Source organism: Salvelinus alpinus, chromosome 29, assembly GCF_045679555.1.
Source record: "Salvelinus alpinus chromosome 29, SLU_Salpinus.1, whole genome shotgun sequence".
NCBI classification, from domain to species: domain Eukaryota; kingdom Metazoa; phylum Chordata; class Actinopteri; order Salmoniformes; family Salmonidae; genus Salvelinus; species Salvelinus alpinus.
The window spans coordinates 41,646,564-41,673,291 of record NC_092114.1 but is presented as its reverse complement, the minus strand read 5'-3'; the positions used below and the strand labels follow the sequence as shown (position 1 = coordinate 41,673,291).

The window sequence follows — 26,728 nt, the reverse complement described above, 5'->3', positions numbered from 1 at the left end:
TCATGTAGCCGTTCATGTTGAACTGCATTTTTTAAGCCAGAGTTTGAACACTGAACAAAAATACTGAGTTACAGTTCATATAAGGAAATCAGTCAATTGAAGTGAATTCATCAGGCCCTAATCTATGGATTTCACATGACTGAATATAGATGTACATCTGTTGATCACAGATACCTTAAAAGAAGATAGGGGCGTGGATCAGAAAACCAGTACGTATCTGTTGTGACCAGCATTTACCTCATGCAGCGCAACACATCTCCTTCGCATAGAGTTGATCAGGCTGTTGACTGTGGCCTGTGGAATGTTGTCCCACTCTTCTTCAATGGCTGTGCGTAATTGCTGGATATTGGCGGGAACTGGAACACACTGTTAAACGTTGATCCAGAGCATCCCAAACATGCTCAATGGCTGACATGTCTGGTGAGTATGCAGGCCATGGAAGAACTGGGACATTTTCAGCTTCCAGGAATTATGTACATGTCCTTGCGACATGGGGCCATGCATTATCATTGTAACGGTTTCTCTCCTCCTCTTCGTCTGAAGAGGAGGAGTAGGGATCGGACCAAAACGCAGTGTTGTATGCAGACATAATGAATTTATTAAACAAGACGAAAACACGAAGAACACTTGAATAGATTACAAAACAACAAAACGACGTAGACAGACTTGAACATGAGAACTTACAATATAACACGAAGAACGCACGAACAGGAACAGACGAACCAAACGAACGAAAACGAAACAGTCCCGTGTGGTGCGACAGACACAGACACAGGAACAATCACCCACAAACAAACAGTGAGAACAGCCTACCTTAATATGGTTCTCAATCAGAGGAAACGTAAAACACCTGTCCCTGATTGAGAACCATATCAGGCCAATATACAAATAACCTAAACATAGAAACACATAACATAGAATGCCCACCCCAACTCACGCCCTGACCAACTAAACACATACAAAAACAAGGAAAACAGGTCAGGAACGTGACAATCATGCTGAAACATGAAGTGATGGTGGCAGATGAATGACACGACAATGGGCCTTAGGATCTCATCACTGTATATCGCTGTGCTTTCAAATTGCCATTGATAAGATGCAATTGTGTTCGTTGTCCGTAGCTTATGCCTGCCTATACCACTGCCACCATGGGGCACTCTGTTCACAACATTGACATCAGCAAACCGCTCGCCCACGCGACGCGGGATTCATCCTTGAAGAGCACACTTCTCCAGCGTGCCAGTGACCATCGAAGGTGAGCATTTGCCCACTGAAGTCAGTTATAACGCCGAACTGCAGTCAGGTCAAGATCCTGGTGAGGATGACGAGCACGCAGATGCGCAAAAGTTCTTTGGTTGTGCAAACCCACAGTTTCATCAGCTGTCCAGTTGTCTGATCTCAGATGATCCCGCAGGTGAAGAAGCCCGGATGTGGAGGTCCTGGGCTGGCTCGGTTACACGTGTTGTGAGGCCGGTTGGACGTACTGCTAAATGCTCTAAATACTTGAGACACCTGTGGCATTGTGTTGTGTGAGGAACTGTACTTAAGGAAGTGGACTTTTATTGTCCCCAGCACAAGGTGCATCTGTGTAATGTTCATGCTGTTTAATCAGCTTCTTGAAATGCCACACCTGTCAGGTGGATGGATAATCTTGGCAAAGGAGAAATGCTCACTAACCGGGATGTAAAACAAATGTATGCACAAAATGTGAGAGAAATAAGCTTTTGGTGCTTATGGAACATTTCTGGAATCTTTTATTTTGGCTCATGAAACATGGGACCAACACTTTACATGTTGCGTTAATATTTTTGTTCAGTGTGTGTGTGTGTGTATATATCTATCTCTCTCCCTCCCTCTACTTCTTAATGTTGTGCTATTAGAGGGATAATGTGTGGACAAAAGATCTTCCCCTGGGTCATTGGCCTGCCTATCCCAGTCTCCTCTCTGGCTGAGCCTCGGGCCTGCTGGTGTGGATGCAGCCTGATACATTGCTTGGGGGTTGCAGGGAGGACACTGGAACAACATGTGGATAATCCTCTCTATTGAACTTTATGGGGCTCATTTCATAATTCTCCCTTTCACTGGGACTCAGGAAAGGAATTATTTGTGTGTGTGTGTGTGTGTGTGTGTGTGTGTGTGTGTGTGTGTGTGTGTGTGTGTGTGTGTGTGTGTGTGTGTGTGTGTGTGTGTGTGTGTGTGTGTGTGTGTGTGTGTGTGTGTGTGTGTGTGTGTGTGTGTGTGTGTGTGTGTAAGGAGATTAGCAGTGGCACCAGCTTGCTGTCTGCTTCGTGGCTGCTCTTCCCACTCCTTTCAGATAAACACGCTGTCGTACACTCTTCAGTCTGTGGCTCTCACCACTGTAGTGAAATGTATTTGAAAGGCGAGCAACAGACACACGCACACACGCACAAACACACTATCGCTAAGTAAATGGCAACACAAAGGAACCTTTTACCTTTCACCCTTTTACACACCGACTGCCCTGCTAACAATCCCTGCCCCCGCCGTGCTCTAGGAACCATTGTGGGAGAATATGTGCCTTCGCTGTATTCATTGAACAGTGTTCTGTTAGTATAATCCTTCCATACAGCTGTCTCTCTTCCCTCATTCCATCCCTTTTGTCTTTACTTGTTAGCAATGTAGGGATATGAATTCAGTGTCAGCAAGGCCGAGTAACTCAATTTAATCGCAAATGAGTAAACGATGCACAAGTGCCTTTTCAGGATGACGAAGGAGAGGCACTTACTCGTTAGACGGAACAAGGACTCTCTCCAGTTCATTTGTGTGTTTAGTACTAAATGCCCTTCTGTTGAATGCCAGGGCTGCCTGGCTCGTCACTGCTGCTGCTGGAGGAAAGGACAATTCCCTTTCGCTTTGTACCTGAGACAAATAGGACTTCAACAAAGGACTCCCGTTGACGTCATAGACGCCAGTGCCCTCTTTCTGAAATGAACAGCGTAGAATACAAAGTTAGGCTAACAGCTGTATGTTCCTTGCTTTGCTGCTTAGTCAAATTGCCGTCAAAGCGAGATTAGCAGTATTTTTCCCCCGTTTCAAAAGATTGTTTTATACTACCTGTCATAAATCTTCTGATCAAATGACTTTGTACATCTGACATTGTGTCATAACTCTGCGTTGACTTTCATCATATCCTCTTTGAAGGACACTAGCCAGCCCCATTGAAACTGAATCAAAACCACAAAATTAGGATTCATGGCTTGACTCTGATATCCACATTGTCATAAACTAAATCATAGACAATTATTTATAAAATGATCCCCTGGAAATCTGTGTTTAGCTGTTGATATTGGTCACGGCCATTTCATTAATCTCTCTCTCTCTCTCTCTCTCTCTCTCTCTCTCTCTCTCTCTCTCTCTCTCTCTCTCTCTCTCTCTCTCTCTGTGTCTCTCTCTCTCTCTCTCTCTCTGTGTCTCTCTCTCTGTGTCTCTCTCTCTCTGTGTCTCTCTCTCTCTCTGTCTCTCTCTCTCTGTGTCTCTCTCTCTCTGTGTCTCTCTCTCTCTGTGTCTCTGTGTGCCCATTAGCACGTCTAACTAGGGTGTGATTATTCTGATTAGTCGTTGTGTGATCAGAACACTGACTTTCCATACGCACTGCTGACTGGGCTTTCAGATCCCGTTGCCTTTATTATTGTCGCTCTCTCTCACACTCTGGCAACTGTCATTCTGATCCCTTTACTCTTTCTCTCTCGCTCCCTCCCCCTTTCTCTCTCTCTCTCTCTCCCTTTCTCTCTCTCTCTCCCCCGGTGTCTCTCTCTCTCTCCCCCTTTCTCTCTCTCTCTCCCCCTTTCTCTCTCTCTCTCTCTCCCCCTTTCTCTTGCTCTCTCCCTTACTCTCTTCTCTAATACCGCTCTAAAATGCTGTGTGTTATCAGTGATAAACAGAGTCAGGCCCAGGGTGTGAAGGGGAGAACAATGCCAGTTTGGAAAAGAGTTCTCTCCAAGGATGTGGGGTCCAGGAAAATGTTCTGAGCACTGTCCAAGGTGCTGACGGGGCACATTATGCAAGCACCTCCGTCAAAGGCTGCTAAATATCAGTGGGTTTTTATGGAAACGCTGCTGTCCAAGAGTCTGAAGAATCAGTGAAGACTTGCTATGGTTGCTATGTGTCGTCCAGTATTAATATTATAGATGCACTGTGCAAGGTTCTGTAGAATCAGAAAGAAACTGAAGTTGCTGTAGTCAGGCTGCCTAAATGTTGGATGGGTACTGGAGGGCTGTCCAAGGTCCTGAAAAGCAGTTCTGTATGTAGGTTGTCATGGCTGACAATGTGCTGTCCAAGGTCCTGCAGCTGCAGCAGTGGCTGTGTTGCTGTCTAGTGTGCTGAACCACGGGCTCTAGCTGTTTTGCTGTCCATGGTGCTGAAAGGAGTCTAGACCCCGGATACCCTTTTGTGTCCTTAATGCGCCGGCTTGTTTTCTAGTAGCTGCTGTAGTTTAAAGTGACAGGATGAAAAACATGTTGTCCTACAAGCTTAATTCCTGAACAGATGCTATCAATGCACTTATGAAAATATATTTGTATCACTTTGGAAGTATTATGCCGCGATGGAACTTTTGGTATTAGCCAAATCCCCAAAATGTATGTGGGCTGTTATTACTTTAAGTGCAGCTATTCAAGAGTGCCATCGCCTCGTTCTCATCTGTGTTCTAAAGTTATGTCCAAGAGTCAATCGCAACTACAGTGGCTATTGCCCTCTTCCTTATTTCATGGAGAGATGGTGGGCACTGGGCATCCTCTGGATTCGTACGAAGTCTGGGTTTTTGTAAACGCTCTATAATATGCACCGGTGATGTAATGCGCGTAATCGAGACTAGTGACGAGGCTGAACTACTTTATTGAGGAAACGTGTAGAAAATACATGTTTTCTTGTCACATACATATTGTCACAGATGACGTGTTGTTTAACAGGGTCAGCCATAGTAGTACGGCGCCCCTGGAGCAAAATAGGATTAAGTGCCTTGCTCAAGGGCACGTGGGCAGATTTTTCACCTTGCCGGCTTCCTACGACTGTGATATGCGGTTGCTAATAGGAACGCCTCTGTAAGTCACTCTGGATAAGAGCGTCTGCTTACTGACTGAAACGCCCAATGTAATGAGACGACGTGAGATGACGAGTGGTGTTGGATTCGGACTTGACAGCGTGGAACGACGTGCGTGCTGTTCTTCGACTGACCTAATGCTGTTCTCCCTCCTTTCTTTCCCCCCTTTTCTCTGTCTCTTTCCCCCCTTTTCTCTGTCTCTTTCCCCCCTTTTCTCTTTCAGTGGTCCTGCTGAACTCTAAAGAAACTCAGGCAGAGCTCGGTTGGACGTCGTACCCCTCCAATGGAGTGAGTGTACCAGTCCGTTGTGTACTTTGAATATGCATTTTTTTACATGTGTATTTCTGTGAGTGTGTGTGTGCATGTTTGAATGTATGTGCCCATGCATATGTGTATAGTTGTGTGTGCGTGTCAGTGTACATCTACACCCTTTGTGTCATGGAGTAGTCCAGCTTGCTTCTAACTGAGAACAGCCCCCCCCCCCCCCCTCCCCTCAGTGGGCACAGTTCCAGGGAGCACGCTTCCCAAATGGACTGTTAGTGGACAGCTGGCCCCACCTCTCTGCCCCTCTGTGCTCCCCCTCCCTCCCCATCCATTCATTCTGCCTCTCTCTGTCCCTCCCTGAACAAAACAGAGCAGAGCTCATCACTACACACGAATCAATGGCCTAATCCTGGACAGGACGTCCCTGCGCCCACCGTCCCGACACACACAGCCACATAAATTGTCCCTTCCGCTATCGATTTTGGCTTGTAAAAACCACACGCTAACTTATGAATGATGGATAATAGCCAGTGGCGGGAGGTTTTTAAGAACCGCTGAAGATGAAGTGGCTTTTGAAGTCACCGGCTACTCATTTATCTTCCACTCATAAGTTTTATCACTAAAATACAAGACTATGGAGGATTTATTATGCTCTTAATGAATCGATGGGGGCTTGTAAGAGGCCACATGCTAAGTTATGAAGCGGAGATTAATGAACTTGGTCCAGTTCATATGCCACAGCCAGACTGCTTCGGATGACGCGTACGTTTGAAAGTCATTCATACCTGTCTGTCACCAAAACCACAAGGCGTAGGCTAAGATAAACTACCCAGCCCCATGTCGCTGCTATAACCACAGTATGATTTGATTTGATCATATAGCGTATGCCATTTCGAAGATCCACAGTCATGCGTGCATGCATTTTACATATGGGTGGTCGCGGGAATCAAACCCACTATCCTAGCGTTTGCAAGCTCTACCGACTGAGCTACAGAGGATCCACAAGTTGACCACGAGTCACAGCTAGAAAGCTAAATGTGTCCCGTGGATCTATACGGCACCACTGAAGCCAGCGAACCCTTTTTAGAATGAAAGCGTGTCTGAGTCATGTTGTGGCTGTGTCACCATGTGGACTTAGCAGCACCCGGGACCATACTGTGACAAGATGGGCAATTATAACCAGTAAACTGCTTCTTCAACTGGTTCTTCAGTGTAAAAGGTCGATCGCCGTATCAATCCTGACATCGGTTAATGTGCGCGTCAGACCTAAGTATTTCATCATATTTTCCCGACGGGCTGCGACGTGTTCCTGTGCGATGAAGCGATGAGTCGTGCCTGGGATGGCGGGAGGCGTGCGTGGTGGGAGGAGCCTAGCGCTTCAGCACCACGTTCACCAAGCGTCTCCCCTCTTCTCCGTTATGATTTAAACGTCCAGACTGATCTCGGATCAGCGTTCCTACCCTCGAGGCGTCATGAGTATAGACCCTCGCCCCTAGTTAGGATGAATGGCCATAGACAGGATTTTGTCTGACTGTGTGATCTATCCAGGATCACCTCCTGGCTATTGTCATGTCAATTAAACGATCCACAATACGGAATCACGGTAATAGATTTCAACATGTTAATTTGTTTGGCTAGCTAATGCAGTCCCGCTAGAGTGTTTAGCAGAGCTTCTCCGCCGCTCGTTCAGCACGGACGGTGAGTCAATTTCACCTGCAGTCCAAAATGACGACGGCCATGTGGGCTCGTCTCCCCTCCAATCTGTTCTTTATTTACCCAGTTCATTCTGGACGTGGCAGCCATTTGCATTTTCCCTCCCCGTAGTGTCAGTGGGCGGCTGTGAGCTGCTTTCCAGCTCTATAGTCTCTGTGGAGGCCCCCGCCACTGTAATTAGTCTCTCTGTGTGGAGATTGAGACACACACATACACACACACACTCTAGTGGCTCATTTACTCCTTCTCAATATCATATCATGTGTGGGTTTGTGTCTGCGGAGAAACATGAACACACACACTGTGAAGCTTGTTTACTCCTCACTAGGACCGAACCCTGGTACCAGACAAAAACCCACACATGATATTTACATGTCTGGGTTATAATGTCTTTCAGATGACCCTCACCAGCTCCCGAGTTTGTCTGTCCCTCTTCCCTTCTCCCAATACCTCTCTGTCACACCCACTATCCATTACTCTCGCGCTCTCTTTCTGCCTCCCCTCACCCCCCCCCCCCTTTATCTCTCTCTCCCTCTCTCATACCTCCTTTCCTCCCCATCTCCCCAGTGGGAGGAGATCAGTGGCGTGGATGAGAAGTACAAGCCCATCAGGACCTACCAGGTGTGTAACGTGATGGAGCCGGCGTTGCAGAACAACTGGCTGCAGACGGGCTGGGTGGCGCGGCGCGGCGGCCAGCGCATCTTCGTGGAGCTGCAGTTCACGCTGCGCGACTGCAACAGCATCCCGGGCGTGGCGGGCACCTGCAAGGAGACCTTCAACCTGCTCTACGTGGAGTCGGACAAAGACCTGGGCCGGGTGACCCGCGAGGAGCGCTACACCAAGATCGACACCATCGCCGCCGACGAGAGCTTCACGCAGGGCGACCTGGGCGAGAGGAAGATGAAGCTCAACACGGAGGTGCGGGAGATCGGACACCTGAACCGGAAAGGGTTCCACTTGGCGTTCCAGGACGTGGGAGCGTGCGTGGCCTTGGTGGCGGTGCGGGTGTACTACAAGCGCTGCCTGGCCACGGTGCAGAACCTGGCTGTGTTCTCCGATACGGTTGCCGAGGCGGCGTTCGCCACCCTGGTGGAAGTCAGGGGCGCCTGCGTCAACAATTCCGAGGTGGACACGGACAGCCCTCCCAGGATGCACTGCAGCGCCGAGGGGGAGTGGCTGGTGCCCATCGGGAAGTGCAGCTGTTCAGCGGGTTACGAGGAGGGCCACAGCAGCTGTGAAGGTAAGAAATAAGAGAGGGGTGGAAGGATTTATGTCAAGTGAGTGAGGGAACGAGAGGAGGAAGGAGAGGCTGGAAACAAATGAATGGCAGGGGACAATGTTGTTGCCTAGTTAAATAAGATATGTAAGTAAGTAATCACTAGAAATGTTCCGTTTTTGACCTCAAGCAGTTCTGTCTGGCTGTTTGAGATATTCCATCAACAACATGTAATCATGTTTGAGGGCAGACAACAGTCTTACATTGTGAAGGGAAATGGGTGAAACGGTGTTATGAGTAGGATGAGTCAGGCACATGTCCTCAGGTAGTCATTGTATTCAACAAGGCGCCATTTGTAATATTGATGACTGTAGCGAATTGCTTTGAGAATGTGGCACGTGGGCAGTTCACGGCCAACTAACACACACACACACACACACACACACACGCCCTCGGGCCAGTGTAAAGGCAGTGGGTGATGTTAGCGCTCTGACGCAGGAGTAGACATGCTGGTTCATCCTCACACCCAGTGGCTCAGACGGCCATAGCAGAGAGAGCGACTGGTGTCTGCCGTCAACTTTCACATCCCATCTTGTGTCTTTGTGCAAATAGCCAACAGAGAGAGAGAGAGGGAGACAGAGGGAGACATAGAGGGAGACATAGAGGGAGACATGAGACAGAGACTGAGACAGAGACAGAGACAGAGACAGAGACAGAGACTGAGACTGAGACAGAGACAGAGACAGAGACTGAGAGAGACAGAGACAGAGACAGAGACAGAGACTGAGAGAGACAGAGACAGAGACTGAGAGAGACAGAGACAGAGACTGAGAGAGACAGAGACTGAGAGAGACTGAGAGAGACTGAGACAGAGACAGAGACAGAGACTGAGAGAGACTGAGAGAGACTGAGACAGAGACTGAGAGACAGAGACTGAGAGACAGAGACAGAGACTGAGAGAGACTGAGAGACAGAGACTGAGAGAGACAGAGACAGAGACAGAGAGACAGAGACAGAGAGACAGAGACAGAGAGACAGAGACTGAGAGAGACAGAGACTGAGAGAGACTGAGACTGAGAGAGACAGAGAGACAGAGACTGAGACAGAGACTGAGAGAGACAGAGACTGAGAGAGACTGAGACTGAGAGAGACTGAGACTGAGAGAGACTGAGACTGAGAGAGACTGAGACTGAGAGAGACTGAGACAGAGAGAGACTGAGACTGAGAGAGACTGAGACTGAGAGAGACAGAGACTGAGAGAGACTGAGACTGAGAGAGACTGAGACAGAGAGAGACTGAGACTGAGAGAGACTGAGACTGAGAGAGACAGAGACAGAGACAGAGACAGAGAGAGAGAGACAGAGACAGAGACAGAGACAGAGAGAGACAGAGAGAGACAGAGACAGAGAGAGACAGAGACAGAGACTGAGAGACAGAGACTGAGAGACAGAGACTGAGAGACAGAGACTGAGACAGAGAGAGACTGAGACAGAGAGAGACAGAGACAGAGACTGAGAGACAGAGACTGAGAGACAGAGACTGAGAGACAGAGACTGAGAGACAGAGACTGAGAGACAGAGACTGAGAGACAGAGACTGAGAGACTGAGACTGAGAGAGACTGAGAGAGACTGAGAGAGACTGAGACTGAGAGAGACTGAGACTGAGAGAGACTGAGACTGAGAGAGACTGAGACTGAGAGAGACTGAGACTGAGAGAGACTGAGACTGAGAGAGACTGAGACTGAGAGAGACTGAGACTGAGAGAGACTAAGACAGAGATACAGAGAGAGAGACTGAGGGGGGGGGCGTGAAAGAGGGGGGAGAGAAAAAATAGTGAGGACAAAGTGTAACTGGTTTACTGAGAAGAGTCCCTCAAGGCTGACTGGCTTGGATTTTCCTGGTAGAATATATGAGTGCTTGTGACTGTGTGGACTTAATGCCTGTTCCAAGAATGGTGTATTATTTGTGGGTGTGGGTGTTTTACAGGGAGTTGTGTGTTAAGGGAATGGGAGAGGGAGTCACAGAGAGCAGGTAGAGCAAGAGAACATGACTGGGAGGAGAGAGGCTCGCAGTTCAGACAGACAGAGAGAGAGAGAGGCTAGCATTTCAGACAGACAGACAGAGAGAGAGAGAGGCTAGCAGTTCAGACAGACAGAGACAGAGGCTAGCAGTTCAGACAGACAGAGAGAGAGAGAGACGCTAGCAGTTCAGACAGACAGAGATAGAGGCTAGCAGTTCAGACAGACAGAGATAGAGGCTAGCAGTTCAGACAGACAGAGATAGAGGCTAGCAGTTCAGACAGACAGAGAGAGAGGCTACCAGTTCAGACAGAGACAGAGGCTAGCAGTACAGACAGACAGAAGGAGAGAGGCTAGCAGTACAGACAGAAGGAGAGAGGCTAGCAGTACAGACAGAAGGAGAGAGGCTAGCAGTACAGACAGAAGGAGGGAGGCTAGCAGTACAGACAGAGAGAGAGAGAGCCTAGCAGTACAGACAGAAAGAGAGAGGCTAGCAGTTCAGGTAGACAGAGGGAGGCTAGCAGTTCAGGTAGACAGAGAGAGGCTAGCAGTTCAGGTAGACAGAGAGAGGCTAGCAGTTCAGGTAGACAGAAACAGAGAGAGAGGCTAGCAGTTCAGACAGACAGAGACAGATAGAGAGGCTAGCAGTTCAGACAGACAGAGAGAGGCTAGCAGTTCAGACAGACAGAGAGAGGCTAGCAGTTCAGACAGACAGAGACAGAGAGGCTAGCAGTTCAGACAGACAGAGCGAGAGAGAGGCTAGCAGTTCAGACAGACAGGCAGAGAGAGGCTAGCAGTTCAGACAGACAGAGAGAGAGAAAGGCTAGCAGTTCAGACAGACAGAGACAGAGAGAGAGAAAGGCTAGCAGTTTAGACAGACAGGCAGAGACATGCTAGCAGTTCAGACAGACAGACAGGCAGAGAGAGGCTAGCAGTTCAGGCAGAGAGAGAGAGAGGCTAGCAGTTCAGGCAGAGAGGGGCTAGCAGTTCAGACAGACAGACAGGCAGAGAGAGGCTAGCAGTTCAGACAGACAGGCAGAGAGAGGCTAGCAGTTCAGACAGACAGAGTGAGAGGCTAGCAGTTCAGACAGACAGAGTGAGAGGCTAGCAGTTCAGACAGACAGAGATAGAGGCTAGCAGTTCAGACAGACAGAGATAGAGGCTAGCAGTTCAGACAGACAGAGATAGAGGCTAGCAGTTCAGACAGACAGCGAGAGAGGCTAGCAGTTCAGACAGACAGAGATAGAGGCTAGCAGTTCAGATAGACAGACAGAGAGAGAGGCTAGCAGTTCAGATAGACAGACAGAGATAGAGGCTAGCAGTTCAGACAGAGATAGAGGCTAGTAGTTCAGACAGACAGAGACAGAGATAGAGGCTAGCAGTTCAGACAGACAGACAGAGAGAGAGGCTAGCAGTTCAGACAGAGACAGAGAGAGAGGCTAGCAGTTCAGACAGACAGAGACAGAGATAGAGGCTAGTAGTTCAGACAGACAGAGACAGAGATAGAGGCTAGCAGTTCAGACAGACAGACAGAGAGAGAGGCTAGCAGTTCAGACAGACAGAGACAGAGAGAGAGGCTAGCAGTTCAGACAGACAGAGACAGAGATAGAGGCTAGTAGTTCAGACAGACAGAGACAGAGATAGAGGCTAGCAGTTCAGACAGACAGAGAGAGAGAGAGAGGCTAGCAGTTCAGACAGACAGAGATAGAGGCTAGCAGTTCAGACAGACAGAGAGAGTTAGAGGCTAGCAGTTCAGACAGACAGAGATAGAGGCTAGCAGTTCAGATAGACAGAGATAGAGGCTAGCAGTTCAGACAGACAGAGAGAGATAGAGGCTAGCAGTTCAGACAGACAGAGAGAGAGAGAACAGCATAGTGGTAGAGCGGGAGCTGTATCCTCGTTGGGACTGTAGCGGGCGATTGGCCTTGTCAGTCCCCATCAGCGGCAGCCCCGGTGGAGTACTGCTCTATTCAGTGTTAATGGCGTGAATATGCAGAGACAGCACTCCCCCACCACTCCCACGGGCCCCCCCAGCAGCAGCACTATCGATCAGCCGTAATGCTCCACTAAACTGAGGAATTAGGCTGGGAATCAACACGCACGGGCATACACAGACACACAGAAGCCTCTTCTCCTGTTTATTTTGTGTGTTGGGGGGGGGTTCTAGATATAGACATTCTATATGAGAGAGTGGGCTTCTGTACAATACTTTTTTTTTGCTTTACTACTGTGTTTAAAATCAAAACAGTTTTGGCAGTGTGTTTTGAGTACTTGCTCTTGTGTCCTGTGTCTCTTGTTTACATGTGTGAGTAATTGCGTGTCCTGGTGTGTTTGAGCCACTCAGTACAGCGCTGAACAGATACTGAACGGGTTTGAAGAGAGAGACCTTGTTCTGTGGAGTCTAGCAGAGTGCTGATACACTGGCTAGAGCGGCCCGTGTGTGTGTGTGTGTGTGTGTGTGTGTGTGTGTGTGTGTGTGTGTGTGTGTGTGTGTGTGTGTGTGTGTGTGTGTGTGTGTGTGTGTGTGTGTGTGTGTGTGTGTGTGTGTGTGTGTGTGTGTGTGTGTGTGGTACAGAGAGAGGGGGTTTAGGGAGTTTCGTGTGTGAGAGGGAAGGACTTATGAGGACATGACACACATAACTACATACACACACACACACACACACACACACACACACACACACACACACACACACACACACACCTTGTTTCCTTCGTCTGTGTTGGGTGATGTAGAGCTGGTCTCCAGGGAAGCCGTCTGTCTAAGCTTCCAGCCTACTGTAGACCCTCCCTCGCCCCCTACAGTCTACCTCGGCACACAAGTGTGTGTGTGCGCTAGCATGCCTGTGTGTGTGTTTCTGTGCTCTTGTGTGTGTTAGCGTGTGTGTGCGCTAGCATGCCTGTGTGTGTGTGGTGGTGTGTGTGTGCTCTTGTGTGTGTTAGCGTGTGGGTGTACTAGCATGCCTGTGTGAGTGCTGGTGTGTGTGTGTTAGCGTGTGTGTGCGCTAGCATGCCTGTGTGTGTGCTGGTGTGTGTGTGCTCTTGTGGTTTTCCTGTTTTAATCGAGGCTAGGTGCTGTAACTGACTTGGATATAATTACAGAGACGGCGCCTGAAGCGGGTCCTCTTGTCGCAATCTCTTTGCCCCCGTACTCTGTTCTACAGCTTGAGGCCTGTTTACTTACACACTTTCTCACTCCCCAGAGTACTCCCTAAGAGTTCACACTTCATATCTAGTGTACTGCCGACTTCCTCCCCACCTCCTTCATCTTCCCCCTTGGGTTTCTCTCTCTCCTCTTCCCTGTCTCGTTTCTCGCAGTCCCTCTCTCACATCCCATCTTTCCTCTCCACTGGTCCCACTCTCTCTTCACTCTTAGCCCCACCCTCGTTCCTCCTCCTCTCTCCCTCGTTCCTCCTCCTCTCTCCCTCGTTCCTCCTTCTCGCTCATTCGTTCCTCTGCTGGGTCCGTGTTGCAGGGTGAGACCGGGTGAGTCAGGTTAACGGGCGTAGATTTTGGGAGGCCAAGAGACACCATTGTGGGCTAGCGCCGGTGAGTGGCCGTATGTTTGTTAGCGCCGCCCCTCTGTCGCTCTCCCTCCTACTTGTCGTCTCTGTACCTCTCTCGCTCTCTTGGGCACTTTCTCTGCTCTCCCTCCACCTCTTTCTCCGTCTTTCTCTCGCTTTTTTCCCCTTAAGCCCCTCGCTCTTTTCTCTCTCTCTCTGGGCCTCCACTGGCACGATGCCACCCTTTCCCATCTGTTGGAAGTCAGAAAGCAGGTGGAGCCTCCCTCCCTCCCACTAATGTTCACTGTCTCTGCGCTCCGTTTCATTAATTCACACGCTGCCGGGAGGAAGACAAACCCTGCGCTTTTTAGTCCAGCATCTGATGTATTTAATTAGCCGGGCCACGTAGACGGCCCGCCGGTAACACGGGCACGGACGAGGGCCTTGAAATGGCTTGGCAGGTGGCGCGGAATAAAATAGAGTTGGAACAGACCCGACCCGAGGTTTCACCTTCAGCCCTCCTTCGCCCGGGAGGAAGAAGAGGGAGAGGAAGGGAGCGGAGAAAGGAACACGGAAGGGGATATGAAGAAGATGGAGGGAGGGAAACAAAGGGGCTAGGAACCAGGGAAGTAGATAATATAGAGGAGGGAGGGGGGAGAGATGGAAGGTAACGATGGAAGAGCGGGAAATGCCTTTTTTGTTCTTCCGCCCAACAGGTGTTACCACTGCAGAAAGGGGTAGTTGACTCCAGTGCTTCCCACGGTCGTGTCACGTTGGCTGGACGTCCTTTGGGTGGTGGACCATTCTTGATACTCGCGGGAAAAACTGTGGAGCGTGGGAAAACCCAGCAGCGTTGCAGTTCTTGACACAAACCGGTGCGCCTGGCGCCGACTACCATACCCCGTTCAAAGGCCACTTACATTTTGTCTTGTTCATTCTCCCTCTGAATGGCACACATACACAATCCATGTCTCAGTTGTCTCAAGGCTTAAAAATCCTTCTTTAACCTGTCTCCTCCCCTTCATCTACACTGATTGAAGTGGGTTTAACAAGTGACATCAATAAGAAATCATAGTTTTACCCTGTCAGTCTGTCATGGAAAGAGCAGGTGTTCCTATCAATCAATCAAATGTATTTATAAAGCCCTTCTTACATCAGCTGATGTCACAAAGTGCTGTACAGAAACCCAGCCTAAAACCCCAAACAGCAAGCAATGCAGGTGTAGAAGCACGTTCCTAATGTTTTGTACGCTCAAGGTAGACTAGTTTCATAAATTGAACAGTTATATCATGATTTATGACATATTTACAGGTTCCATTTCGCTAATGATCAGATAAATGGCTACAGTCTATTGTATGAAGAACGTTCATTGCGGTTTTAAAGTTTATGTCCAGTGTTTTCTTTGGACCTGAAACGATTTCAATGGAAAGAGATGACCCAGGCGTTTGATACGTTAAATCACTAGATAATTGTCCGGACTGATTTTGCGCGTGTACGTGTGTGTGCCAGCATTGCGTGTTCTCTGCGTCATAACTCTTTGAGCACGCTGTTCTGAGAGACGTCGGTCCAACGCGTACGTCACACACAACCCTTCCACGCACCGCAGCGAGACGTGAGCCGAGGATGCCTCCTGACTGACCCAGAGTCACCTTACCCGTGTCCTGACTCAACAACATCAGTCGGTTAACACTGGTCTAGAATCAGATTGCGTATAACTCATAACAAGCTGTGTCCTGTCGGTGTTAAATCAATCCCATTGTGCTAACCTGGCACTCCCCTGCTACTAAGTAACCAACAGTAGGGACCAGAAGTATTGAAATAGACTGTTAGTACGCACCAACACGTGCATGCAATGTGTGTGGGAGTGTGCATGCCTGTGTTGTTTTGGGAGTTTGTGCGTGCGTGTGCGTGTGTGTGTGTGCGCGTGCGTGTGTGTGCGCGGAGAGTGTGTGTGTCGCCAGGCTGCGTCTGGGTCTCTGTGTTGTCAACTCCGCTAGGTTGCAGGGGGTTTTCTCTCCCAGCCCCCCTCACTGTGTAGGAAGGCTGCTCGGCCAGCTTGCCTTGGCACCGCTCTGACGCCTCGTTTTGTCGTCATTTGTCAACCCCACCCAAAGAAAATGGATGACATTTCCACAGACACCTGCGTCTCTATTATGACACACACACACACACACACACACACACACACACACACACACACACACACACACACACACACACACACACACACACACACACACACACACACACACACACACACACACACACATGTACTCACACACACACACATGTACACACAGACAAACACACACACACAGAGATGGACGACTCGCACACGTACACATTACACACATGCGTACGCACAAACACAATGGCACATATGCATGCACAGACTCTGGCTTACTACAGACTGACTACCATGCTGTCCTTAACTCACACCATCTGTTTCTGTCTCTGTCATCTATAGCCTGACACACACACACACACAGTATGCAGCGGTGTGTGTGTGTGTGTCATGATTGACACCCTGAGGGGAATGTTATCAGTGACATTTCCAGTGCGGCGTGGTATAAGGAGCTCCTACCGAGCCCTCAGGTTAATGTAGGTCGGCTGTCACACTGAGAAATGGGGAGGGAGGGAGGGAGGGAGGGAGGGAGGGAGGGAGGGAGGGAGGGAGGGAGGGAGGGAGGGAGGGAGGGAGGGAGGGAGGGAGAAGGTGAACACCTTAGGTACTATACTATCAATGTGACGGACTAGAGAAGCCCCCTCTACTCAAGTCTTCCTCCTCTCTCCTCTTGTTCTCTTTTATCCTGCTTCCTCTTTCATGCCACGTGCACCTCTTTCTTTCCTCTACTTATATATTCTCCTCCCCTCCCCCCCCCCCCTCTCCTCCCCCCTGGTGCCCCCTGTGTCTAGTGTCGACTCCAGTCAGCAGCCAGTCTCAGAAGGTCACCTCCCTCAAGGGGCTAGAGGGGCATACACAGCCAGGGGGGGTTAAATGTCTCCTCCCTCCCTACAGAGTGTACACTATCACTGTCCCCTCAGAGCCCCTGGCCGCCTAGTCTCACATAGTCTGATTCAGCTAGCCTCGAGAGGGAACGGGGTAATTCGTGTGTGTGTGTGTGTGTGTGTGTGTGTGTGTGTGTGTGTGTGTGTGTGTGTGTGTGTGTGTGTGTGTGTGTGTGTGTGTGTGTGTGTGTGTGTGTGTGTGTGTGTGTGTGTGTGTGTGTGTGTGTGTGTGTGTGTGTGTGTGTGTGTGTGTGTGTGTGTGTGTGTGTGTGTGTGTGTGTGTGAGATGACTCTGCAACCCACCAACTCCAAAATCTAATTTTAAATTCCTCTGATGCAGATGACTATCGCTGAGACACATACACACCCACATACACACACAACATACGCACCCACACACACCCAGGCAAACACACACCACATACACACACCCGCATATCTACATGCTCAGCAGAGCGCTGGTATCATCCCCACACACTCTCACACGCTAATGTCTGACACCCTGTCTGTCTTTGTTTATCTCTGCTCACTGTTGTGGAGGCTGACACCGAATACCTGTCATCCGTTACAATGTAAATGTACTGTTGAATGAGTTATTTCCACTCGGTATCATCCAACATATTGGGCCTGGTGTGTGCCTCAGTTGAGCTGGGATGGGTAGCTCTGAGCAGTGAACTGTTTCTATGTTTATACACACACACACACACACACAGGGATGAAACACACACATACAGTACAGTCGTGGCCAAAAGTTTTGAGAATGACACAAATATTAATTTTCACAAAGTCTGCCGCCTCATTTTGTATGATGGCAATTTGCATATACTCCAGAATGTTATGAAGAGCGATCAGATGAATTGCAATTACTTGCAAAGTCCCTCTTTGCCATGCAAATGAACTGAATACCCGAAAAAACATTGCCACTACATTTCAGCCCTGCCACAAAAGGACCAGCTGACATCATGTCAGTGATTCTCTTGTTAACACAGGTGTGAGTGTTGACGAGGACAAGGCTGGAGATCACTCTGTCATGCTGATTGAGTTTGAATAACAGACTGGAAGCTTCAAATGGAGGGTGGTGCTTGGAATCATTGTTCTTCCTCTGTCAACCATGGTTACCTGCAAGGAAACACGTGCCATCATCATTGCTTTGCATAAAAAAAGGGATTCACAGGCAAGGATATTGCTGCCAGTAAGATTGCACCTAAATCAACCATTTATCAACCACCACCAGTACAGAGCTTGCTCAGGAATGGCAGCAGGCAGGTGTGAGTGCATCTGCATGCACAGTGAGGCGAAGACTTTTGGAGGATGGCCTGGTGTCAAGAAGGGCAGCAAAGAAGCCACTTCTCTCCAGGAAAAACATCAGGGACACACTGATATTCTGCAAAAGGTACAGGGATTGGACTGCTGAGGACTGGGGTAAAGTAATTTTCTCTGATGAATCCCCTTTCCGATTGTTTGGGGCATCCCGAAAAAGGCTTGTCCGGAGAAGACAAGGTGAGCGCTACCATCAGTCTTGTGTCATGCCAACAGTAAAGCATCCTGAGACCATTCATGTGTGGGGTTGCTTCTCAGCCAAGGGAGTGGGCTCACTCACAATTTTGCCTAAGAACACAGCCATGAATAAAGAATGGTACCAACACATCCTCCAAGAGCAACTTCTCCCAACCATCCAGGAACAGTTTAGTGATGAACAATGCCTTTTCCCGCATGATGGAGCACCTTGCCATAAGGCAAAAGTGATAACTAAGTGGCTCGGGGAACAAAACATTGATATTTTGGGTCCATGGCCAGGAAACTCCCCAGACCTTAATCCCATTGAGAACTTGTGGTCAATCCTCAAGAGGCGGGTGGACAAACAAAAACCCACAAATTCTGACAAATTCCAAGCATTGATTACGCAAGAATGGGCTGCCATCAGTCAGGATGTGGCCCAGAAGTTAATTGACAGCATGCCAGGGTGGATTGCAGAGATCTTGAAAAAGAAGGGTCAACACTGCAAATATTGACTCTGCATCAACTTCATGTAATTGTCAATAAAAGCCTTTGACACTTATGAAATGCTTGTAATTATACTTCAGTATTCCATAGTAACATCTGACAAAAATATCTAAAGACACTGAAGCAGCAAACTTTGTGGAAATTAATATTTGTCATTCTCAAAACTTTTGGCCACGACTGTACACAGACGAATTAAACACACACACGCACGGATGAATTGCAAACACACACACACACACACACACACACACACACACACACACACACACACACACACACACACACACACACACACACACACACACACACACACACACACACACACACACACACATACATTCACACCCCAGTTCCTTCTTGCGGCCGTCTCTGTATGTAGTGTGTCAGGGTTTGAACTAGCGCATGGCTGGGTGATAGATGGATGGTGGTTTCATGAACTCAACACTCCTCCCAATATCAAGGTCCCCCAGTGTCCCTCAGAGAAACTGAGATGAAGGAGAGAGAGGGATAAAGAGATAGAGAAAGGACCCCCTGCTCGGAAGGAAGGTCATACTCAGTGGGGAGAGTCGGACGCACACTGTCGCTCATGCTGTGCCAGGGACACACACACGGACACACACACACACACACACACACACACACACACACACACACACACACACACACACACACACACACACACACACACACACACACACACACACACACACCACACACACACACACACACACACACACACACACTGTCCCTCATGCTGTGCCAGGGACACACACACACACACACACACACACACACACACACACACACACACACACACACACACACACACACACACACACACACACACACACACACACACACACACACACACACACACTGTCCCTCATGCTGTGCCAGGGACACACACACTGTCCCTCATGCTGTGCCAGACACACACACACACACACTGTCCCTCATGCTGTGCCAGGGACACACACACTGTCCCTCATGCTGTGCGAGGGACGCACACAGAGTGATGAACTCGGTTTGTCATTTCAGTTTGAAAAACACAAGGACTCCCGGACATGCAACCAGGGTAGCTTGTGCCTGTCAAACACATTCATTTACGCACCCACACTTGACCATTGATTCTGTGTTTACCACTGTAAATCCACTCGCATTACACTGACGCCAGACATGACCGTAGACGTTTAGAGTGCCAACACACAGAGTGCCGTGACAGGCCACGCGTTCGCTTGATTTACTGTTCCAATAGCCCACCCCCCTCTGACTGACTGACAGACAGACAGACAGACAGACAGACAGACAGACAGACAGACAGACAGACAGACAGACAGACAGACAGACAGACAGACCCCACTGCCCATCCAGCTCTAAAACACCAGTCCCCCTCTCTCTCTCTCTCTCTCTCTCTCTCTTTCTCCATCCAGTGTCATCATTATACACCATGCTATAGCGTGGTCTATAAATCCCTGGTGGTTTTACGAGGCGGCAGGCAGGCAGACAGACAGACCGACCGTGCGGCCGGGCTGGTAAACCGCTAAGCTGTAACTGGTGATAAAAGTGTTGAATGCCCCCCCCCAACACACACACCCACCCACCCTGGGGGATAAAAGTGTTGAATGCCCCCCCCCCCCCCCCAACACACACACCCACCCACCCTGGGGGATAAAAGTGACCCAGGAAGAGCCATCTCTGTGGTGACTGGGCAGCCTATCCCAGCTCTAGATGCAGAAGCTGGAGTCCCTTTGAGATACAAAACAAACTTTTAAAAAGCCCCAGGGTGGATTTGCGGGGACATTAGGGACGGTGGGTTGTATTGGGGACTTCAGCTGTGGGTGATGGTTTGTGAGGACAGACTATCTGTCCCTGGGGGAGGCGGGGGGATGTCATCTGGAGGGTTTAGTTAGGGTGGGTAGACTGTCCCCAGGGCTGCCTGGAGGGACACAGTTCCCTATCCACACGCCACCTGTGATGGCATATGAGCCAGCTGTTGGATCGTTACAGACCATGGTTACTGCCTCCTTCGTATGGGTCCAGAGTATGGACGGTTGTGTGTTTCTGAATAATTCAGTTCTTTTGATGGCAATGTGACGTAAGGTGTTTGACTGTGCATTAGGGCTGGGACGATACCAGTATTGCGATACTCGTTATTATCGTGGCAAGGAAACAAAACACGAAGCGGTTTTTACTTTAGAAAACAGCCCTAATGTTGGAAACAAACATCATTATGTTGTCATCCAGTCACATTGATAGAACACAATATGTTAGCGCTATAGAACACAATATGTTAGATCTATAGAACACAATATGTTAGATCTATAGAACACAATATGTTAGCGCTATAGAACACAATATGTTAGCGCTATAGAACACAATATGTTAGCGCTATAGAACACAATATGTTAGCGCTATAGAACACAATATGTTATAGCTAATGCACAATATGTTAGAACTATAGAAGACAATATGTTATAGCTAATGCACAATATGTTAGAACTATAGCACACAATATGTTAGCGCTATAGAACACAATATGTTATAGCTAATGCACAATATGTTAGAACTATAGAAGACAATATGTTATAGCTAATGCACAATATGTTAGAACTATAGCACACAATATGTTAGCGCTATAGAACACAATATGTTAGAACTATAGCACACAATATGTTAGAACTATAGAACACAATATGTTAGAACTATAGAACACAATATGTTAGAGCTATAGAACACAATATGTTAGAACTATAGCACACAATATGTTAGAACTATAGCACACAATATGTTAGAACTATAGCACACAATATGTTAGAACTATAGAACACAATATGTTAGAACTATAGAACACAATATGTTAGAACTATAGAACACAATATGTTAGAACTATAGAACACATTATGTTAGAACTATAGAACACAATATGTTAGAACTATAGAATACAATATGTTAGAACTATAGAACACAATATGTTAGAACTATAGAACACAATATGTTAGAACTATAGAACACAATATGTTAGAGCTATAGAACACAATATGTTAGAACTATAGCACACAATATGTTATAGCTAATGCACAATATGTTAGAACTATAGAACACTATGTTAGAACTATAGAACACAATATGTTAGAACTATAGAACACTATGTTAGAACTATAGAACACAATATGTTAGAACTATAGAACACAATATGTTAGAGCTATAGAACACAATATGTTACATACACCCGGTTTTTAATGGACCACAGAGTTAGGTGTGCGTCGTGTTTTCATTTTTGCCACGGACCCTCATGTATATGTTATATTAGTTTCAGTCAGTGTGTGTGTGTGTGTGTGTGTGTGTGTGGGAAGGGCAACGTGGTCTGCTGTGTGTGTGTGTGGGGCATTGAAGTTGGTGAGTGAGTATGTGTAGGCCGTTAGTGTGTGTGTGTGACTGTCGGTGTCAGTGCAGTTGCTAGTAGGTGACATCTCCGCCCTACCAACCCGTCTGTGTGTTTCTGCTACTGTCCCCCTGGGGCCTCTACTCTCTCTGTTGGCACATCAGAGGCCTCCGCACATAAACACCAGCATTAATAACACACACACACTCCTCACTGACTGTTGTTTATACGGCTGTAAAATTCAATTACACAGCAGGGGAGCGGGCCGCCCCACATTACAGCATACCAGGGTGACATTTCATTTGCAATGAATCATGGGCTGGTGTAGGACCCGGCCGAGGAGCACAACAATGCTTCTCTCTCCCTCTCTCCAAGCTTTCTCTCTCTCTCTCTCTCTCTCTCTCTCTCTCTCTCTCTCTCTCTCTCTCTCTCTCTCTCTCTCTCTCTCTCTCTCTATCTCCAAGCTTTCTCTCTCTCTCTCTCTCTATCTCCAAGCTTTCTCTCTCTCTCTCTCTATCTCCAAGCTTTCTCTCTCTCCAAGCTTTCTCTCTCTCTCTCAATTCAATTCAATTCAATTCAAGGGGCTTTATTGGCATGGGAAACATGTGTTAACATTGCCAAAGCAAGTGAGGTAGGTAATATCAAATAAAGGTCAAATAGGTCAAATAAACAATAAAAATGAACAGTAAACATTACACATACAGAAGTTTCAAAACAATAAAGACATTACAAATGTCATATTATATATATGCAGTGTTGTAACAATGTACAAATGGTTAAAGCACACAAGTTAAAATAAATAAACATAAATATGGGTTGTATTTACAGTGGTGTTTGTTCTTCACTGGTTGCCCTTTTCTTGTGGCAACAGGTCACAAATCTTGCTGCTGTGATGGCACACTGTGGAATTTCACCCAGTAGATATGGGAGTTTATCAAAATTGGATTTGTTTTCGAATTCTTTGTGGATCTGTGTAATCTGAGGGAAATATGTCTCTCTAATATGGTCATACATTGGGCAGGAGGTTAGGAAGTGCAGCTCAGTTTCCACCTCATTTTGTGGGCAGTGTGCACATAGCCTGTCTTCTCTTGAGAGCCATGTCTGCCTACGGCGGCCTTTCTCAATAGCAAGGCTATGCTCACTGAGTCTGTACATAGTCAAAGCTTTCCTTAAGTTTGGGTCAGTCACAGTGGTCAGGTATTCTGCCACTGTGTACTCTCTGTTTAGGGCCAAATAGCATTCTAGTTTGCTCTGTTTTTTTGTTAATTCTTTCCAATGTGTCAAGTAATTATCTTTTTGTTTTCTCATGATTTGGTTGGGTCTAATTGTGCTGTTGTCCTGGGGCTCTGTGGGGTGTGTTTGTGTTTGTGAACAGAGCCCTAGGACCAGCTTGCTTAGGGGACTCTTCTCCAGGTTCATCTCTCTGTAGGTGATGGCTTTGTTATGGAAGGTTTGGGAATCGCTTCCTTTTAGGTGGTTGTAGAATTTAACGGCTCTTTTCTGGATTTTGATAATTAGTGGGTATCGGCCTAATTCTGCTCTGCATGCATTATTTGGTGTTCTACGTTGTACACGGAGGATATTTTTGCAGAATTCTGCATGCAGAGTCTCAATTTGGTGTTTGTCCCATTTTGTGAAATCTTGGTTGGTGAGCGGACCCCAGACCTCACAACCATAAAGGGCATTCTCTCTCTCTCTCTCTCTCTATCTCCAAGCTTTCTCTCTCTCTCTCTCTCTCTCTCTCTCTCTCTCTCTCTCTCTCTCTCTCTCTCTCTCTCTCTCTCTCTCTCTCTCTCTCTCTCTCTCTCTCTCTCTCTCTCTCTCTCTCTCTCTCTCTCTCTCTCTCTCTCTCTCTCTCTCTCTCTCTCTCTCTCTCTCTCTCTCTCTCTCTCTCTCTCCCAGCTTTCTCTCTCTCTATCTCCAAGCTTTCTCTCTCTCTCTCTCTCTCTCTCTCTCTCTCTCTCTCTCTCTCTCTCTCTCTCTCTCTCTCTCTCTCTCTCTCTCTCTCTCTCCAAGCTTTCTCTCTCTCTCTATCTCCAAGCTTTCTCTCTCTCTCTCTCTATCTCCAAGCTTTCTCTCTCTCTCTCTCTCTCTCTCTCTCTCTCTCTCTCTCTCTCTCTCTCTCTCTCCAAGCTTTCTCTCTCTCTATCTCCAAGCTTTCTCTCTCTCTCTCTCTCTCTATCTCCAAGATTTCTCTCTCTCTCTCTCCAAGCTTTCACTCTCTCTCTATCTCTATCTCCAAGCTTTCTCTCTCTCTCTCTCTCTCTCCAAGCTTTCACTCTCTCTCTATCTCCAAGCTTTCTCTCTCTCTCTCCAAGCTTTCTCTCTCTCTCTCTCTCTCTCCAAGCTATCTCTCTCTCTCCAAGCTATCTCTCTCTCTCTCCAAGCTATCTCTCTCTCTCTCCAAGCTATCTCTCTCTCTCTCCAAGCTATCTCTCTCTCTCCAAGCTCTCTCTCTCTCCAAGCTCTCTCTCTCTCCAAGCTCTCTCTCTCTCTATCAAATCAATTCACTTTATTGGCATGACATAACAATGTACATATTGCCAAAGCTATTTTGGAAATTTACAATATAAAAATAAATAAAAATGAGAATCAAAAATGTCAACGGGACAACAGTAACAACAATAACCAAGTGTCAAAATAACCAACACATTCAACAATAACAATAAGCATACAGTAGAGGACATGTGCAGGTTGATTGGTCTGTCAGACACTGTCCCTCAACTTATGGCAGGTAGCAATGTAGTGCACTGCCAACCAAGATTTCTGTTCTTTTCTTGCCAATTTTAATGCTGCACGTATTGCCAGTATACATTGATTTAATTATGTCATGTGTTTTACCCCCTACACCACTTTCAATAACTTTGTAGAACAGTCCTGTATGCCAAATAGAATCAAAAGATTTTTGGAAGTCGATAAAGCAAGCGTATTATTATTATTATTTTTGTGTACATGTTTATCTATCAGGGTGTAAATATGATCAGTTGTGTGATGTTTTGGCTTTTACTCAAGACATTGTGCTTATTAAGGAAGTTTAGAACTCTTACATTGATAATACTACAGAAAACCTTCCCCAGGTTACTGTTCACACAAATGCCTCTGTAATTGTTAGGGTCAAATTTGTCTCCGTTCTTAAAGATTGGGGTTATGAGTCCTTGATTCCAGATGTCAGGGAAATAACCTACACTCAGGATCAAATTAAACAGTTTTAATATAGCCAATTGAAATTTTGCACTAGTGAGTTTGAGCATCTCATTTAGGATGCCATCAGGTCCGCATGCCTTTTTAAATTTGAGAGCCTGAAGTTTCTTATAGAGCTCCTGGTCCGTAATTGGGGAGTCCAGTGGGTTTTGATTGTCCTTTATAGCTTTTTCTAATCCATTCAACTTCTCATGAATTTGGCGTTGTTCTGCGTTTGTGTCAATTTGAACGATGTTGTAGAGTCTTTTAAAATGGGTTGTCCATATGTCACCATTTTGTATCGCTAATTCCTCTTGTTTAGAAATTATTTTTTTTCAATTTTGCCAGAAGTTGTTTGTGTTTATGGACTCCTCAATTAGTGTCAGCTGCTTGCTGTTGCACTATGCTATTTTTGGTTCCGAGTGTACGTTTATAGAGTTTTAAAGTCTCACAGTAATGAAGGCGTAATTCACCATTATTTGTGTCTCTGTGCTTTTGGTTGGATAGGTTCTAGGTTTTTCCATATAATTCATAAAACATTCAACAATAACAATAAGCATACAGTAGAGTACATGTGCAGGTTGAATAGTCTGTCAGACACTGTCCCTCAACTTATGGCAGGCAGCAATGTAGTGCGCTGCCAACCCACAGCTCTCTGCGTCCTCCCCCAACAGGACGGGTAGCCTATCCTCATCAGAGAGGTCTTTGAAACCTTGAATAAGGGTTTCAAATTTGGGAAAATGACACTCTCTAATTGTTTTATATTTTTTACATTTTGTCAGGAAATGCAGCTCCGTCTCAGGTTCTGCTGTTGTGCAGTGGTTGCACAGCCTTTCCTCTACAGGGAGCCAGGTTTTCCTGTGTCTACCATTCTCTCTCTCTCCGAGCCCTCGCTCTCTCTCCGAGCCCTCGCTCTCTCTCGCTCTCTCTCTCCGAGCCCTCGCTCTCTCTCCGAGCCCTCGCTCTCTCTCAAAGCTCGCTCTCCAGGGTCGCTCTCTCTCCTTTCTCGGAGTTATCCCCTGTTCCCATGCATTAACACTTTTGCACCGTACGTGGTTTCTTCTCGTTTCGTGATAACGTTCCCGGGCAGGAACAGACCCGTTTACTGTCTGGTGCCGATGTGGTGGTATGTTGGGTTTACCGCCCTCACAGTTCCCAGGAGACACCACGGTGGCCGTTAGGTATTCACAGACTACCCTCAACCCCACCAGTGACAGTACCAGGATAATCCAGGCTGTACTTATAGTCTATACTAACTAGGGAATGGGATTTTCCTAAGACCTGGAGTTTGTCTCTTTGGTGCAGAGGAACAACCCTACAGTAATTCAAGTTAACGAGTCATCCGTTGTACGTCGTCGTATTTGTCAGGACTACCCCATT

The 26,728-nt window shown here is 47.4% G+C and overlaps 1 protein-coding gene across 1 annotated transcript in view; it reads left to right on the top strand.

Moving 5' to 3' along the window:
- LOC139559049 (ephrin type-A receptor 7-like) overlaps positions 1–26,728 on the top strand; it is a 160,829-nt gene that overhangs the window by 35,050 nt on the left and 99,051 nt on the right. Inside the window, exons 2-3 of the mRNA XM_071374697.1 lie at positions 5,283–5,347; positions 7,604–8,276. Of these exons, the coding sequence (XP_071230798.1) occupies positions 5,283–5,347; positions 7,604–8,276 (738 nt within the window). The remainder of the gene's footprint in view (positions 1–5,282; positions 5,348–7,603; positions 8,277–26,728) is intronic.